At 41.0% G+C, this 18,384-nt stretch overlaps 1 protein-coding gene across 1 annotated transcript; it reads left to right on the top strand.

The window, feature by feature from the left end:
* Positions 1 to 10,754: 10,754 nt before the first annotated feature.
* nptx1l (neuronal pentraxin 1 like) lies at positions 10,755 to 14,741 on the top strand. Its single transcript, XM_076987520.1, has 5 exons — positions 10,755 to 11,418; positions 11,898 to 12,105; positions 12,856 to 13,100; positions 13,451 to 13,630; positions 14,351 to 14,741. Exons 1-5 carry the CDS (start codon positions 10,978 to 10,980, stop codon positions 14,570 to 14,572), a joined length of 1,296 nt encoding a protein of 431 aa, XP_076843635.1. The 5' UTR covers positions 10,755 to 10,977; the 3' UTR covers positions 14,573 to 14,741.
* The last annotated feature ends 3,643 nt before the right edge of the window (positions 14,742 to 18,384 follow it).

The raw sequence follows: 18,384 nt of genomic DNA, 5'->3' as shown, positions 1-18,384 counted from the left end.
TGTTAACACTGCAGTCAAATGCAGCATTCACTATTACGAACTATGACAGATGGATTGTAACTGCTTCAGCTGGCCTTGTTGGGTACTAATATTTTGCTATGTGCTGAGACCTTTTACTGATGTCACTGACAGCTGGAAACTATCTCAGAAAGCCTCCCATGCTATGGATAACCAGGAATCACAAACCTTCACAGATTGGATTCAAAAAGCTGTTGTTGCAATTGTTTACACTTTTTTCTTAATGCTGAGTTAATTTTTAAAGAAACTCTTTGCACAGTTATCTTCACCAGCGTGCAGCTCAGCATGGCAGTTAAAGTCACAAACAAAATGCAATAAAATTATCAAAATCTTCATACATAATCCACTGTAAACTCACTATACCACACAAGCACTTTAACTCTTTGGTATTCTACCAGTCTATAGTAACCAGTGTCCTCTTCTTTGCTGTATTGTGTTGAGGTGGTGGAATCAAGGCAGGTGAAGCCAACACATGTAATAAAAGGGTGAGGAAGCTGCTCAGTAGAGCTGACAGTCCAGAGACAGTGAGTGAGAGGAGGATGAAAGACAAAATTAGAGCAATTCTGAACAAACTTTCTCCACCTCTGGGCAGTTTAGTCATACAAACTCATTCCATGTAAGTGTAAGACACAATGCATCAGACCTACTTTTGTGCCCACTATAATCAGACTACATAACAACAGTCTGTCCTCACACTGACCAGCGCCCTACTGTCATGGTCAGCAACAATACTCAGGTAGGCTGTAGCGTTGACAAGATGCTCAATTGGTACTAATGGGCCCAAAGTGTGCCAGGAAAATATCCCCCACACCATTGAACCACCACCACCAGCCTGAACTGTTTATACAAGGCAGGATGGACCCATGCTTTCATGATGCTGACGCCAAATTCTGACCCTACCGTCTGAATGTCGCAGCAGAAATCGAGACTCATCAGACCAGGCAACGCTTTCCAATCTTCTATTGTCCAATTTTGGTAAATGTAAAAAATGTAAATGTGCCATATTTTTGTCAATTGTGATTTTTACACCCCAATCGAAATTTGTCCTCCGCTTTTAACCCATCTGTGCAGTCAGAACACACACACACATACACACTAGTGATTACTAGGGGGCTGTGGATCACACGTGCCCAGAGCGGTGGGCAGCCCTAGCCCGGTGCCCGGGGAGCAGTTGGGGTTAGGTGCCTTGCTCAAGGGCACCTCAGTCATGGCCTTAGGTCTGGGAATTGAACCCATGACCTTCCAGTCACAAGACCAGTTCCCTACCACCAGGCCATGACTGCCCCTATGGTGAGCCTATGCCTCAGTTTCCTGTTCTTAGCTGATAGGAGTGGCACCCAGTGTGGTCTTCTGCTGCTGTAGCCCATCTGAGATGCTCTGCTGCGTGCCTCGGTTGTAACGACTGGTTATTTGAGTTACTGCTGCCGTTCTATTAGCTTGAACCAATCTGGCCATTCTCCTCTGACCTCTGGCATCAACAAAGCATTTGCACCCACAGAACTGCCGCTCACTGGATATTTTCTCTTTTTCTGATCATTCTCTGTAAACCCTAGAGCTGGTAGTGCATGAAAATCCCAGTAGATCAGCAGTTTCTGAAATACTCAGACCAGGCTGGGTTAGGCTAATGTGAGCCATGTGATTGGTTGATTCGACATTTGCGTTAATGAGCAATTGGACAAGTGTACCTAATAAAGTGGCTAGTGAGTGTATATATATATATTAGTGGTAGGCCGTTAACAGCGTTAACGGCGGTCGTTAATTTGATACTCTTATCGTGCGATATAAAAATTATTGCTGTTAATCTATTCTTAAAGTTGGGTTGGGAACTGGGCAAAATGGGTAAGCAAACTATGATAACTTTCAACTTGATAGTTTAGCTTGGCTGTATTCCTAACCAAATTGCACAGTAGGGGCGAGAACGAGTTTTCAAACCTGTCAATTACAAATCGTACGTGTGTTTACATGGATGCAGCCACGAAGTCGCCAAGTTTGCTTCATGGAAAATTAATTTATGAACGTAAAGTGTTACCGGTGCGGAGCTCGGAGCGATCGTTTTCTGCATGGTCCTAGCACTAGATTCGTCTCTATTTAAATATTCCCTTTTAACCGTTAAAATTGCAGAGGACCAAAACCGGCTTTTGAAAAAGTCCCCCCAAAATTACATCCGTGAGGTTAAATGTACTAAATGTTGGCTTACATTTCAAATATCATGTTTAGCTGAATAAACATGTTATCAACCCCTTTTAATGTACAGTATGTAGGCTTACAAATTCATGTTTAACTGAATAAACCGTTGAACACGAGTAGCCTACATTTTATTGAGCATGTTTTTTTTCTTCAAGTATCAAAGTAGAACAGCTTTCTCAAGCAGTCATTGATGCATTTTGGAAACAGGAGATGAGCCCCTGGTCTAATGCACCCTCTGTATTAAGAAACCCTATCTCAAAGACTGACTTTTAGTCATTACTTGGGTAGCACGCATATGAGCCATTTTAATATTAATCTAGATGAATCTAGATTAATTTCAAGATTTCAGTGAGATTAATCTAGATTAAAAAAATTAATCTATGTCCACCCCTAATATACAACAGGTGTACATCAAACACAAAGAGTACATCATCCAACAGGTGTCTCTTATGTAGGAGGTGTACAGCACACAATAGGAACTGCTGTATCATAGAATATGACACAACAGCTGTAAATCACACAACAGCTCTTACTCAAGTTCTTAAGTCCTATTATGGAAGTTCATTCGTTCTGAAGAGTAAATTCCACATTTCAGAATCAATCAGTACATATGAGTGATACTAGCATAAGGCCCAATACATCCTAATATCAGAAGGCTTACTGAAGGTGGAGTAATATGTTCATATAGATGGATGCAAATATATATTTAAAAATAGAAAAAAAACAGATCAAGATCCAGCTTTGCTGTCTAGTTTTTCTCTCGCGCAAACCTGGCTCTCCATTTGATTTAAGAACCCTGCAGACAACTCTGGTTCATTTGTAATGGTTTACAGTCTTCTGTCTTCCTGTCTTCCAGCCTCAGTTTCATATGCACAATTTATTGTTATGTTTTGAATTTCAAGTGCCTCTCCTATGGACCACGACATGGACTACACATATCCAACTTTAGAACTTGAAACTGTTGATTCAAAAAAGCGAAGGTGAGCAAATACTTTTGGCAATATAGTGTATATATACTGTATATACACCATATTACCAAAAGTATTCGCTTACCTTCCTTGACTCACATATGAGCTTAAGAAACATCCCATTCCTAATCCATAGGGTTCAATATGACGTTGGTTCACCCTTTGCAGCTAGAACAGCTTCAACTCTTCTGGGAAGGCTGTCCACAAGGTTTAGGGGTGTTTATGGGGAGTTTTGACCATTGTACAAGAAGCACATTTGTAAGGTCACATACTGATGTTGGACGAGAAGGTCTGGCTCTTAGTCTCAAACTCAAACTTATGTCATAAATATGGGGAACTGTGAAGTTTGCAGTGGTACTGGCTCATTGATTGGAACTTTAAATCAAACATCTCTACAGAATGAAAATTCATAAAAGCTAATGATGCTCAATATTGCCCATGCAGAATTTATTATGTGGGTTAATGAGTTCTTGTGCACATATCTCACATCTTTAAGTTTGTTGGGGAGGCAGAGCTCACAGATCAGGGTACTGGACTCAAACAAATGTGTAAATATAAACATACAAGGCTGATACATCTTTACATACTCATCTTAGAAGCAGGCTGATGTCACACACGTGTCTCTTTAAACAGCATCCTCGCTCTCCACAGCCTGTTCCTGTCTTGCATTATTGAGGTCCTCATAGCACAGTAAAATAGTGATGTGTGTGTGTGTGTGTGTGTGTGTGTGCGTGTGTATGCGTCTAAGTATGCGAGTGTGTGTACATTGGAATGTATGTGTGAGTTAGAGAGGGGTTGGGGGGGAGTGGGGGGGGGGGGGGAGATAGACCCAGGCTGATGATATATAGTATCAATTTAAGGTGCTCGTCCAGTGCTGAGGAAAGTAATGAAATTATAAGCTTTAATAAAACATGGTAGAAGGAGGGAAATGTGTTGATTTGAAAAACCGTAAAGAAAGAAGAATAAGAAGACAAGTGTGAGATGGAGACAGTGTCCATCGCTGGGACGGCGACACTGGACCCTAATGAGGAGGTATTCTTTACGGTGCACAGATGCTGGCATTTAGATCTGGCCAATCAGAGAGCGTCTGACTGGCGTGGTGAGCGAGGGTGCAGGCTGTGTAGGGGAAGGCAGGGGCAACTGCAGAGGCAGAGCCCCGGGGCCCAGGACAGGGGCTTAATTGGGTTTCTGTACTCTAATAGAGCAGCCTGGCTCAGTCCCCACAGAACCAAGGCCACTGTGATGAAACACTAATGGCTGAGAAAAACTCCCAGTACTCCACTGTTTGCACCTGCCGTCAGAGAATTTGGAGACAATGTTAGAAAAGACAAGGCAAAAGGATTCACAGTGTTCTGCAGTCAGCCATTACTGTATTCTCTACAGAGACGTTTCAGCCAGAACCAATAAGAAGTAATTGTGTACACATTATTACATGGTACAGGTATCATGTCTTCACCATGCCAGATAGCACAACTGGTGCAGTGCAATTAGGCTAAACTTCTTCATACTCTGAAATGACACTTCACACTGATCAAGGACAAGAATGACAGACTTCAATGCAGTGTACTATGATTAAACTGTAGTGATACAATAACAGAGAAATAATACTATAGTATAACATCTATATCCCTTTATGTCTCTCTCTCTCTCTCTCTCCCTCCCTCTCTCTCTCTCTCTCTCTCTCTCTCCCCCTCTCTCTCTCTTCATCTCTTTATCCCTTAGCTTAGAGTGAGAAACAGCAGCACTGCTGAACTGACTATGGCCGGCAAACATTTTTATTTATTACTCATTTTTGCACACTTAGCATCTTCTGTTCAGTGGCTGTCATTCTTCAGAATGCTAATGTGAAAAGGAAGCATATAGCAACTCAGAAGATATGGGCTTTGTTTCTTTTTTCTGATAATGGGAGAGAGAGAGAGATGGGGAGATGGGTATAGAGAATGGGTAGAGAAGGGCCTTATCATCATCTGTAGAAACTGTAATGCAAGGACACAATAATAATAATAATAATAATAATTTCCACTTCTATAGCGCCTTTCAAAGTACCCAAGGACGCTGAAAAAAACTTTATAACATTTTTTAATATATATAAAATATAACATTATAACATTTTATAAAGGATGTGTGCTAAATTGGAGTGTATCATATGCAAATGGTAAATAAATACTTGATTTAATATTTTCAAGCTTCAATGAATTCATGAACGTTTCTCTAGGTTGGAGGCTGATGAATCAGCTGTGTCCTCACCATAACTCCTTCTGATATCGTATCATTCTTTTGATATCATATGATTCTTTTGATATCGTATCATTTTTTCACAAACCACGGACAGAGTCGTCCATTTGTCCATATATCATTCCTGCATTCTTAGGAACCACTGAAATTAAGTGTCTTTTTTTATATTTATTTGTTAGTTAGATGATTTTATTGATAAATTAAATATTGAAACCTCGCACTTCTGGTAGAGGTATGTGAAAAGTGGCCCTGAAATTTCATACTTAAAAAATGAAAAGAGTAATTTTTCAAAACAGACTTGAAGTCAATGTAAATGCTGTTACTTCACAACTGACAAAACAAATATAGAACTTACATGGCGTAAATACAATTTACAGGCAATTTTGGCTCTGATGTGAAAGAAAACAAGAAGAACTTTGTTTTCCATTAAATCTGCAGTCCCATTAGAATTCGTCTTACACTAGATGTCATTTACTATCTGGGAAACCAGCTCTTGACTGCGGGTGACATTCATACAGCTACCTGCATTTTTCACTGAACTCTTATGGAAATTATCTCTAGCTAATGAAACAAACTCAAACCTTTATTACAAGCATGCCAGCAAGCCTTAATTCACATATAAAATGTTTCAGACAGATTGAATCACTGGTTCTAGACGAGATTGTTTGTAACTGCAACACAGAAACAGCTAGTCCCTTGCACAACAGACTTTTAAAACAGTTGTAAATCCACTGGAGAGGAGAAAGGAGCAGAAACCTTGACAAAACAGGAGTTCATGGTTAACACACTGTAGGGGGTTTAGTTATGATATTTAACTACCCTACCTGCTTGCTACAACCAAGGACAGAAATAAGTGCAGCCAAAGGATTAATGGGTATAAAAAACATCCCTACAACACACACACACACACACACACACACACACACACACACACACACACACACACACACCCACACGCACACACACACACACACACACACACACACACACACACACACACACACACACACACACACACACACACAATCATACACTTCATAGAAAATATTCAGTAAGCATATTCTCTGATAACCAGAACCAGTACTCTGTGTACTCTGTGTGACTGAAGTATTGGGAGAAACTAGGAAAAATGAACCTGTGAGTAAACAACAGTTAAAAGTATAGGACACATTGTTATACATTTGTAGGTACAACACTGGCAGCCCCACCCACAGGTGGAGTCTCACCTGTTCATACACAAACAGCTGGTCCTGAGGCAGCATAACCAATACTGCAAACACCAATATCTTGTCATCTTTTTGTGTGTTCATCTGTGCTGTTTGATATTTGTATCCCCTGTTCCTTGTCTTGTCATTCTGTCTGTTTTGACTACTTCTTGATGTTGTATGTGTGAGTCCTTCCTGTTGAGTTAGCCTGACTGCTATCGCTATTTCTAAAAATAAACATTGTAGTTTTAAAGTGCACTCTCAAATCAGCATCCTTCTACCTCACACGACATTACAGAAGGACTGACCCACCAAACATCACCAAACATCAAAACGCCTTCACTGCACACCAAAATTACTTCACTACACGCTGAAATTATTATTTTAGTCTTCAGTCAAGATTTAAACATTGACACAAGACCACAGTCACACACAGATGCACAAGAAAAGAAAAGAAAAAAATGTAAAAGTTCAGTGTTCTGACTCAGACACACAGCCAAAGGTAATTTGGTGTCACAGTAGACCTGGTTTCCTAGAGAACACTGGCATGGTGGACATGGGGCTGCACTTCCTAACAGATCCTTCAAGTGTGATTCAACCTGGAATGTTCTGTATAGAGGAAAACTACAGAATCCTCCCTGAGTTTGTAGACAGCAGTAGTAAAGAGAAGGTGCCCTGTATCTGTATCTGTATCTGTCCTATAACTGTGGACACAAGAACAGGCTGATCACGACCACAGCAGGATTTGTGGCGTCGTGTCCCAACCTAAGGGACCACCAGTAAGACTTTAATGTATCATTCCTTATTGTTCTTGATCATTATGTAACATTTATATTATCAAAGCATCGTTGATTTCATATGAGACGCAGATATTGTTATTATCATTGTTATTTATTATTATTGTTACTTTTATTATATCATTGATATGATATTTTCCACCTATAAATGCCTTGCTTGAATATGTTCAATAACATTTGTTTTATGAAACTGTCTCCATTTCCAGTGTTTGGTCAATATTTTACAATATCGTTAATTTTCTTAAACACAGTCATGCCAGTAAAGTCATCTCGAGAAACATGGTAGAAGTTCTCAGAAGTATGCCCATTGATCTGTGCTCTAACTGAATGTGTTGGAACTGTATGATGGGCTGATTTATTTAGAGACAGACAACAACAGGTGACAAGCAGCTTTGCAGTGTGTGTGTGTGTGTGTGTGAGAGAGAGAGAGAGAGAGAGAGCGAGAGAGAGAGACTGAGAGAGAGAGACTGAGAGAGACCGGGAGAGATGGAGAGGGAAATAGAGAGACAGACAGACAGGAGGGGTTGGGTGGGGTAAGGAGGCGTGGTGAGGGGTGGAGGGGTGGAGGGGTGGAGGCGTGGGGAGGGGTGGAGAGACACATCTCTACTCTTGAAGGGCCTCCTTCATTTCTGCCTTGACTCAAATCTGCAGTGCTGGGCAGCTCCTTCTGCAAACCGGCAACAGCTACACACCATCTAATAATAATGATGAAAGCCCCCATCAAGCCTCTGTGTGGTTCTGGTCATGGCCCCCTGCAGACCCGTTTCTGCTATGTCAGGCAGGGTTCAGTCGTGTTCTACAAATCACCCTTGCTGTTTCTGCTTTCTGGAAGCTTAGACCCATTTAATGGCCTGTAATACAAAAGTATTTTATGCTTTTTGCAGGCCACTTCCTTGGGAGGGGGTGAGGTAGTGTGGGGGTGTTGTTGGGGAGGCGGTGGGGTGGTATGTGGACAGACTTCTATTCCATGATGACATGCTCCTCCCTGCAACCTGTAAATTATTTGAAAATCAGTACGTAGAGTTCTTCAAAATAGTGTGACCCTCATTGTGTGTGCATTTTAGGATTCTCTACCCATCTGTCTCTTGTCATTTCTGTTGCTGTTCTTTTGCATAATAGTGTATTTGTTTTGCATTCAAAAATGCCATTTTTGAGATCCTCTATGCAGATGGTATTACCTTAATAAGTCTGCAATACTCCTATACACCCATCACGCACTTCTAGAGCGTAATGAGTCTTCGATTGGAGCTCAGGTACTGGTCTCTGAGCTTCTGAGTGGTGGGGTGGTGTGAGTGTGAGGTGGTGGAACCCCACTGTCCTTAATGTTGGAAAAAGAAACAAAGGAAAGAACGTATGAAGCATATGGGCTTTTTTTTTGGAGGACGTAAAACAGCAGATTAGATTAGAATGAGCGTCTGGACCAAAACCTGTATGTATAACAGTGCCATATTTACAACAGCATCCCCAGGGGTTATTTGGACAGGTTTTGATCAGGGAAAGGTGGAGAGGGCAGAGATTAATCACACATATCGTTTCTCTGAACACTTCACAGCAAGGACAGCAGCAGAGAGCCCAAAAGCACGGAGCCACACGAAGATGCTTCAGATGTTTCAGAACGGATTCCAGCAGGATCCTCTGTCAAGGCAAAGAAAAAGCTCATGCTCCATTTAAAAAGGTTGACGCCTAGTGTAGGTGAGACTTCATGTCCCCCGCTTGCAGTCCACGCCCTTTATGGACCGCCCCCCTGAGAGACTGCAGGAGCCCTGATTGGTGCTCCACAACAGCAAGACAGTTACATAATTCCAAACCGTGTGCTCAAAACCTCAAGTGCTCTATACTTCTGTAATAGACTAGAAGATCAGAGACACTTCAAAAAACAAATCATTTGGCTTTTTTAAAGTCTCTGACTGTGTTGTAATAGGTCAGTTGAAAACATGTTGGGTTATGTACCGTGCTCTAGATCCATAAGCTCTTTTCCTACCCATTTAATTCTGCTTTAAACATCTTGTTTAATGGCAGCTGAGAAGAAGCTTTAATCCAAGCAGGGCTGTAACATCACTGGTCAAAATAAATGGGGGGGGCACAAAAGGAAAACACACAGTTTATGTTATGGGTCCATGTCACATGGTCTGGGGGTGTGAGAAAAGCAAGGAAAACCAATCACCTCAACTGAGATCCAATGACCAAAAATAATATTCTGGTCTAACTCGGCTGATTACGCAACTGTTACAGAATTCTGTTATGTTGTCAGATCAAGATGGATTTCAGAATAAACGGATGATCACTGCAGAAACAAAAATTTGATTTATTACATGTTGTGTCTTATCATACCTTCAGATGTACAAAGTTAGTGAGGCACGGGCTACATCTATATAATCAATTGGTGAATGTTGGCCTAATCTAAGAACTTCTAAACCGAACTTTCAAGAAAGTTACTCTAATCTGATTAGGGACAGATTAACAGATTAAACCAGACAGATTAATTCACTGTTTGGTGTGGCTCTGTATTAGAAGATCAAATGCAGACTATAATTGCCAAAGATGTTGTAGGGTCCTAATTCTGCTGCATCTCTGTTTGTGTGCACCTGTGTGCTGTTCTTGTTCTGTGCTCCACAGGTGAAATGATTCAGAACACACATACTGACCACAACTGACCTTTTCATTTGATGGCTGTTTGAGATCAATACGAAATTTGATCTTGCAATTATGGGTTCTCGGGTGTTGAACAAGTTAGTGATGTGTGAGTGGTTTCAAATCAGCTTTTAATTACTGACATAACAGATGTTTATGTGATCAATGACCTCATTCTAAGAACTAAACAAGGATTGTAATCCTTGAACTTACAAGATTAATGCTTTTGACTGAACTTATACTGATACTTGGGTATTTTCTTCCTGAACATATGTACCGTTGTCATTTTGTGTATTTTTATTATTTATTATAGTGTGAAGACAGATATCCTTAATTCTTTTTCTATTTTATCTATAATTTATATTTATTTCCCAGACCTACCAATACTTTAAAGACCATATGCGATAATTACCCACCTTTAGTCAGTATTAACGTCCTCCTGACAGGTATGTATATGTATATGACAACAGAGTACTGAGGGAGGAAACCACTTTCATTTTTCTTACCAACCTCATTTCAGCGAATAACAAATAATGCTGTCTGGTCGATTATTTGTTGTGATTGAAACAAAAAGGCAAAACAACGACAACCCAAACGTCATAATACAACACACTGCAAAGAAGCCACATAATCTGAACATAAATACGAGAAGTGAGTCCTTGTTGGGATAAACTGAACATCATTTTGTGGGGCCAAAGCAGTTTCATACGCTGGCATTACGCTGTTTCCACACTGGAAGGGCGGGAGACGATTATTAGGCGCTGGACCTCGAATTCATCCTCCTCGTGATGCAGCGAACCTGTTCACCGCAGACCGCGCGCTATATAAACCAGGCGCGCGCCAAAGCCGGATTACAACTAAGAACAGCTCCGTGGTGCTGAAGTCTCTGGCGCACTATCAGCTGCGACGCAAAGAACACCAAACGTACGTGACACAATGGAGGCCGGAGTCAGAGCGTCCCACTGGAAACTTTTTGTATTTTATTGCTTACTAGCGGATGGTCTGACCCAAGATTTCGGACAGACACAGTTTATTTGCACGTCCGTGCCCAAGGATATGGACATATGCACTGCCACATTACAAAATAGCGTGCCGGGAGAGGACCTGAAGACGACGGTCATGCAACTAAGAGAGACCGTGCTTCAACAGAAAGAAACGATCATGAACCAAAAGGAGACAATCAGGGAACTCACTTCAAAACTGACGCGCTGCGAAAGTCAAAGTGTAGCCGAACCCGGCGAGTCGCGCGCAGGAGGACGGCGAAAAGAACCGGGCTCTAAGAACACAATGGGAGATGTATCAAGGGGTCCGACAGACACACTGACGCAACTGTCACATACTTTACAGACACTAAAACAAAGACTGGAAAATCTCGAGGTAGAGTATGCGCAAATGTTTTACTCGAATAACCCCGACGGCTCTAATATACCTAGACATATATTTTCTGCGTTTACTTTGATCATTGGTCATTACATGGTGCGAATTAAAATTTGAATCAGTTAAGATTACTATTCAGCCTGCGCTGGGCATCTCGTGTTTCAATCTGTGCCTCACTTAATACAACTTTAGAGTATCTCGGGAGTATTTAAAAGCGTCAGTGTTTTTATAAATTGTTTTATTGTAGCACATTGCCCCATGAAAATTAATGCAATATAAAACTATCTCACCCAAGGACATATATCTAACGATAACAAATTTAGTTACCAAAGTACTCGCGCCTTGTGTAGCGGCATGAACCGGTAAGCCTTAAATAAGTTAACAACGTTGCCTTGTTAGTTCGCAGTGTCTCGGAAAAGCGGGGGATTGTTCTTTATGTCATATATTTTTTTATTTTATGTCACATTTATTCTTCACAGCAATTTAGCCGTAACAACAGCTCTGTCCCAGCGAACAGCCTGAAAGATCTGCTTCAGAACAAGATCGACGAGCTGGAGAAGCAGGTGTTATCCCGCGTGAACAGTTTGGAGGAAGGTAAATCCGGGCTGCGCAACGACACCGAACAGCGCGGGCGCGTGGAGTCCACGCTCACCTCCCTGCACCAACGAATCACCGACTTGGAAAAAGGTTAAAATGAGCTTTTGCACTCTGTCGACTCACGTAGATTCCGTAGAAATCAGTAACATCGACGCAATATTTTACTTATAGTGTAGTAAGTAAGTAGACTAACGGTCTCCGATAATTATTCGGCACCAAACCGGATCTTAGAATGTCGCATACGACTCCGTGAGAAGGAGGGGTGTTAGCTGCATTGCTTTGCATATCCAGTTCAGTTCCACTTTTATATAGCACGCTGGGTGGCGGTGGGAGACTTAACTGATAAGAAGACCTTTTTGCGCATGCTCATTAAATTCTCCAATTCTAACGATGCCATATTTCACGTTAAAATACACAAAACAACCACAATACCAACAACAAAGCAACATTTCATATCCACATGAATTAAATGAAAAATAAGATAAATACCAATAGTAGTGTTATTTGCCATATTTTGAGACTGTCAGTTTTGCATTCACATTAATTTTGTTACTTCACATAAATTTTCACATTAATTTTGTTACGACAAATATGACGAAATATGTCATATTTGTCAATGCCCCACCCCCCACACACACGCACACACATAACAGAAATACCAGTGTGCCAGAATAATATTTTGTATCACCTGTATTTTATATATGCTGTGTAGAGGTCTTATACAATTATAATATTGCATTTGTACAAATATGTCGAAATATCTAATATGTATAAATGTTTGTTTTTATATGCCTAATTCCTGAAAGCATGTTTAAAATATATATATATTTTTACCTACAGGTCAGAAGGAAGGTAGACCATTAGACAAATTCCAGCTGACATATCCACTTAGGACCAACTACATGTATGCTAAGGTTAAGAAGAGCTTGCCAGAGATGTATGCGTTCACCGTATGCATGTGGATTAAATCTAATGCGTCTCCTGGCCTGGGCACTCCATTCTCATATGCTGTTCCTGGTCAAGCCAACGAGTTAGTCCTTATTGAATGGGGAAATAACCCTATGGAAATCCTCATCAATGACAAGGTAAACACTTTTTGAAGATTGTAGATTGTTGGAAATTTTGCAGCCAACTGTTTTATAAACATGCTAAATGAATTGAGAATGTCAATGAATTCATGTTTTGGGTCATATTCTGACATTTTTCTCACTCAGGTAATGAAAAAGGATTAATATTACTTTTGTTGAAACAGTGATGAAAGTGAAGAACGATGGTATTAAAAAATAAAAATGTGTTGTGAATTGAAATTTAAAACTTAAACATTTCAGTCTGAGCTGTAAGCCCATTAATATTGAGCACACTGCCCCATACTGTTATTGGCTGCAGTGTCACTATAAGTAATCATCACTACAAATACATATGAATTTATTTTTAGGTGGCAAAGTTGCCCTTTCTCATCAATGATGGAAAATGGCACCATATCTGTGTTACCTGGACAACGCGTGACGGGGTGTGGGAGGCCTTCCAGGACGGAGTGATGAGGGGAACCGGAGAGAACCTGGCACCATATCATCCAATCAAACCACAAGGAATGCTGATCTTAGGGCAGGAACAGGCAGGGACACTTTCTTCAACCTCCACCTCATCTTCTGCAGACGCCATTTCCAGCAGTGAAGGATCTCGTTAGTTTTAGATCTAACCTTTTAAACAGATTCAAATCTGATATTGTGATCAAAGCAATGAATGAGCAAGTGGAATTTGCCCGTTTTCCTTGTCAGACATAATGCTGCAGGCTCATTCTCTGATCACAGGGCGAAGAGTAAAACTGGAACATGATATTAGTTTCAGATTAGTCCTGCTCAGCAGCTAACAGTGCAGCCTAAGGCTTCACTCAGCTTATATCAGCATGAGAAATTCAACACCACAACTGCTAAGGAGCCCATAATAATGCTCCCAATATACTGACACTGATATTGAATACATTGAATTAATCATGAAAATTTGTAAAGGCTTAACTTTAAAAGCTCATATTTGTCACAACATGAGATACTTCTTTTATCTGAAAATAATTGGAGCAAATCCTTTTGGAAAGTTTATTCGGGGGTTTGGTTTGAAGCAAACATCTAACACTTTGTCAGGCTCCTACTGCAGGTTTCGACTGCTGCTAACATTTCAACATTCACATTTGTTAAACCTTCTTAAAAGACGACAATGTCAAATAAGTCACAGAACAGCCTAGGCGGGTGTTTTGGAGGTAGACTAACATGCACTGCAGGAGTGTTTAATGTGACCATTTCCTCTGCAGGAGTGTTTAATGTGACCATTTCCTCTGCAGGACACTCTCGGTGGGGGATTTGATGCTACTCAGGCCTTTGTGGGTGACATGGCAAATTTTCACATCTGGGATCGAAAGCTGACGGTGGGAGAGATTTATAATCTGGCAACATGCAGCAGCAAGGCACAAGTGGGTAACGTCTTCTCCTGGTCGGAGACTGGCATCGACATCTATGGAGGTGCATCCAAATGGCAATTTGAAGCTTGTCGCCAACTGAACTAAGTTGCAGAGGAGTTACAAGCTAAGGAGAGACTGGTACTCGCGAGTCCCTGCAGTCCAGCTGTTTGGCTTGGAACGTCCGTCACGGAGGTGTACACAGACTCAAAAAAAAAAAATACAACATTTGGAATTTTTGTTTGTTAAGTGTTTGAGTGAAATCTTGTGAACACTTCAGCGATCTTTCCTTCTGGTCACGCAGGTCATTTGTTTTTGGACTTTGAAACTGGATTGAAGATGGAGGTGGTTTCTGTGCACAGGTTCTGTTTTTAGGTCTTTTCTAATATTCTGTTGGGCAAGTGACGCCTTACTGGACAGTTTAACCTACTTGACACAAAACTGCAAAGGCTTTACCATCTTCACTTCCAGAAACGATGTAAGTTATGTTAGACGTGGCATTGGTTGTCCCTCCCCAGAACCACACAGGGATCCTCCCCATTACCCCTGGGACACTCACTGTGAGCAGTGCTGAGATCTGGAAACAGGACATACAACAAGAACAAAATAGCTTTCTTTTATCAGTGTTTATCAGTGTTAGCGCCTGTTTGAAAGAACTTTTTGCTTGTGTGTGTGTGTGTGTGTGTGCGTGTGTGTGTGTTTGTGTGTGTGTGCGTGTGTGCGCGAGCATGTATGTGACAAAACTGCTAATTGCCAACATGTTACAAGCCTGGGTGCCTTGCGGCTGTTGGAAAAATCTCAAAACTCATTCATCATTCGCAACGCACTTGTACCTGTGTGTTTCTTTTCTTGTGTAATTCTTGACTTTAACATCTATGTTGCTTATGGTCACAACATGTAACAATTCAGTTGAGCAGTCATGGTTGAAGCAGCAAGTTGTCAGTGAATTTTGGAGCAAACCCATCGTGTGTGTCAAAGGGTGTTTGTACTTTTCCTAGGAATGTTCTACGTACAGAAAACAGCATGACAGTGCAAAATGCTGCAACAGCATTACTGAAGTCTGCTTTTCCTATCCTCCTTTGGGTTGAGATTTTATACTATATTGTTATATGCTAAAAGCATGGCAGGACTGAAAGATAAGAAAAATCTAATTTTTGTAACAAAATTGTGATACATAAAAGAGCAATGTTGTATTGAAAAAATTGCTTTATTACTGTTTTTGATCAAATTGATCACAGTGGACATTCTTTTAGTGCATATAAAAGTCATTACCACAACCACCACATTCTTCTAGAGTTTCCCAAAAGCAACGTAATTTCTTACTCAGCCGAGCAGATATGCAGAACTGAATGTTGCTTTCTTTTGAAAAGAGTGCAATAGAAACATCTAAAGTAAGGAAGATGGGATATAAGGTTTTTTTAAAAGATCATAGCAGTTTAATGCCAGGAATTTGATCAAAACACATCTGCAGTATCTATTCTATGTAAAAAAATTCTGATTTTAAGGCTAGATGTGAACACCTGTTAAAACACTGCACTGTATGTGTCTATAGCCACTCCCCCCCCACACACACACACTCTCTCTCTATCTCTCTATGAACATAAGTATTGGGACACCTGCACATTACACCTACAGGAGCTTTTATGACATCATTCCATTCTAAATCCATTTGTAATAATATAAATTTGCACCTCTCCTGCCTCCCCAATCTGTATTTGGAAGCATCAAATTGTCCAAAATGTCCTGGTATGCTGAAGCATTTAGATTTCCTCAGTGGAACTAAGGGGTCTAGGCCAAACTCTGAAAAACAACCCACATCAATCCTTCCTCAAATGTTACAACCAACACACTGCTGTCAGGCAAGTAAAGTTCTCATGGCATTTGCCAAACCCAGACTCATCCATCAGACTGCCAGATGGAGAAGTGTGATTCATCACACCACAGAACATCTTTCCACTGCTCCAGAGTCCAGTGGCAGCGTGTTTTACTCCACTCCATCTTGGCCATGTGCTTGGTGATGTAAGGCTCACATGTAGCTGCTCGGCCATGGAAACCCACACCATGAAGCTCCTTCTACACAGTGTCTGTGCTGACGTAAATACCAGAGGAGGTTTGGAGCTCTGCAGTTATTGAGTCACCAGAATGATGTGATTCCTAAATATCTCTGTTTTTCAATAATATCACTCCCAGATGATCGTGAAATATCTAGGGGGAAGAAATTTCACAACCTGACTTGTTGCAATGGTCACATCCTATTACAGTACCACACTCACATTCAGTGAGCTCTTTCGTAAGAACAGCTCTTTCGCATGTTTGTAAAGGCAGACTGCAAGACTAGATGAACGAGTTTACACACCTGTGGCAACATGACTGAATGAAACACCTACATTGAATGATTATGAGCTGAGACCCAATACATTTGTTCATACAATATATATTTTGTACTGTATGAAGTCTGACCTTGTGTAAAAAGGTGAAAGGTTGATAGCAGTCGAGGGTGATCATTCACCCATGACATACTCTTTTACTCTTGTACAGCAAGCAGCACATAATAAATAAATACATGCATAAGTAACCAACAGTCAGATGTTCACTCCAGGATAAAGTGGCCTCAGTGACATCGTGGAAAGGATTAAATGCTAAACTGCCTCAACACTAAACCAATCTTCCATAGTGAAATAATACCAGGCTTCTCATTTGTGGTGGCAACAGTCCTAATGTCCTTCCCCAGTACTCACTATGGCTACTTGTGCATCAATACCTTATCCCCACAAGATCAGCTTCCATTAATAAATCACATCCATTATGGTATCCCACACTGCACTGGAGTGGGACTGAGTTCCTTCCATTTCCTGGAGAGTGTTTCCCATCTCCATCTTGGCCCAGGTCCCACATGCCGGGGTGATCACTGGGGTAATCTCTCCAAAAATAGAGCCTCTCCTCTGGTCTTTTGTACCAACATGGATATGATGTGAATCACCATCTGTTGTGTTTGATGGATCCCAGCCCGTATATGCTAGAAATATAAACTACTGAACTGAGCCTATAATTTAATAGGACTAGTAATTGTGCATTTGCAGGAATGGAAGAGAACTGAACAGTTTGGATTACTCTGGTTTTTCCTGCACCTTCAACCCTGTCCCTCCCCACCTGGCTCTTTACAACCTTTATTCTTTCTTTCATAATTTTCTTTCCTTTCCTCCAGTTAGCTGGAGGTGCATACTGAGTATGTGCAGGAAACTGCTGACCAGAGACAGGAGACATGACATCAAGACATGGCACAAGGAACCCATGCACACAGACACCTACACTGTCTTCTTACACTCTCTCTCTCTCTCTCTCTCTCTCTCTCTCTCTCACACACACACACACACACACACACACACACACACACACACACACACACACACACACACACACACACACACACACAGATACATGCATATTAGATAGGACTACCTGCTTGTTTCTGAAACATTTTTGTGCAAATGCCACACTGTGTGGCCATTCTGTTCCTTAGTTAAATGATTTGCTTATTGATTTTTTGAAATATTTGGATATATCTACACATAACCCCAATATCTGCAAACATCCACAAGCCATCGGAAGACCTTTCTACCTTCAAAAACAAATCTACAAACAACTTAGCCAACTTAGCTAAGTATATTTACCATGTTTGAGTCACTTCTTGCTTTTGTTGTGGCATGTATAGTTGCCCATCTTCCATCAGTAGTGGTAACTTTATAAGTAAGAAGTGTAGATTAATTATTAGCATGGCGGAGAAGAATTCATGTTCAGAGTGGTGCACCCAGACTCTAGAAAGACCAAGAGAGCAGTCAGTAGCATCTATTTTATCAGGCCTAGTGGACACAATCATAGCTAGCAAGCCCCCAGCTCCGGCCATAGAGCCCTCACAGCAG

This window comes from Brachyhypopomus gauderio, chromosome 2 (assembly GCF_052324685.1).
Source record: "Brachyhypopomus gauderio isolate BG-103 chromosome 2, BGAUD_0.2, whole genome shotgun sequence".
NCBI classification, from domain to species: Eukaryota; Metazoa; Chordata; class Actinopteri; order Gymnotiformes; family Hypopomidae; genus Brachyhypopomus; species Brachyhypopomus gauderio.
The sequence above is the reverse complement of the archived record's forward strand: the minus strand, read 5'-3'. Positions and strand labels throughout refer to the sequence as shown.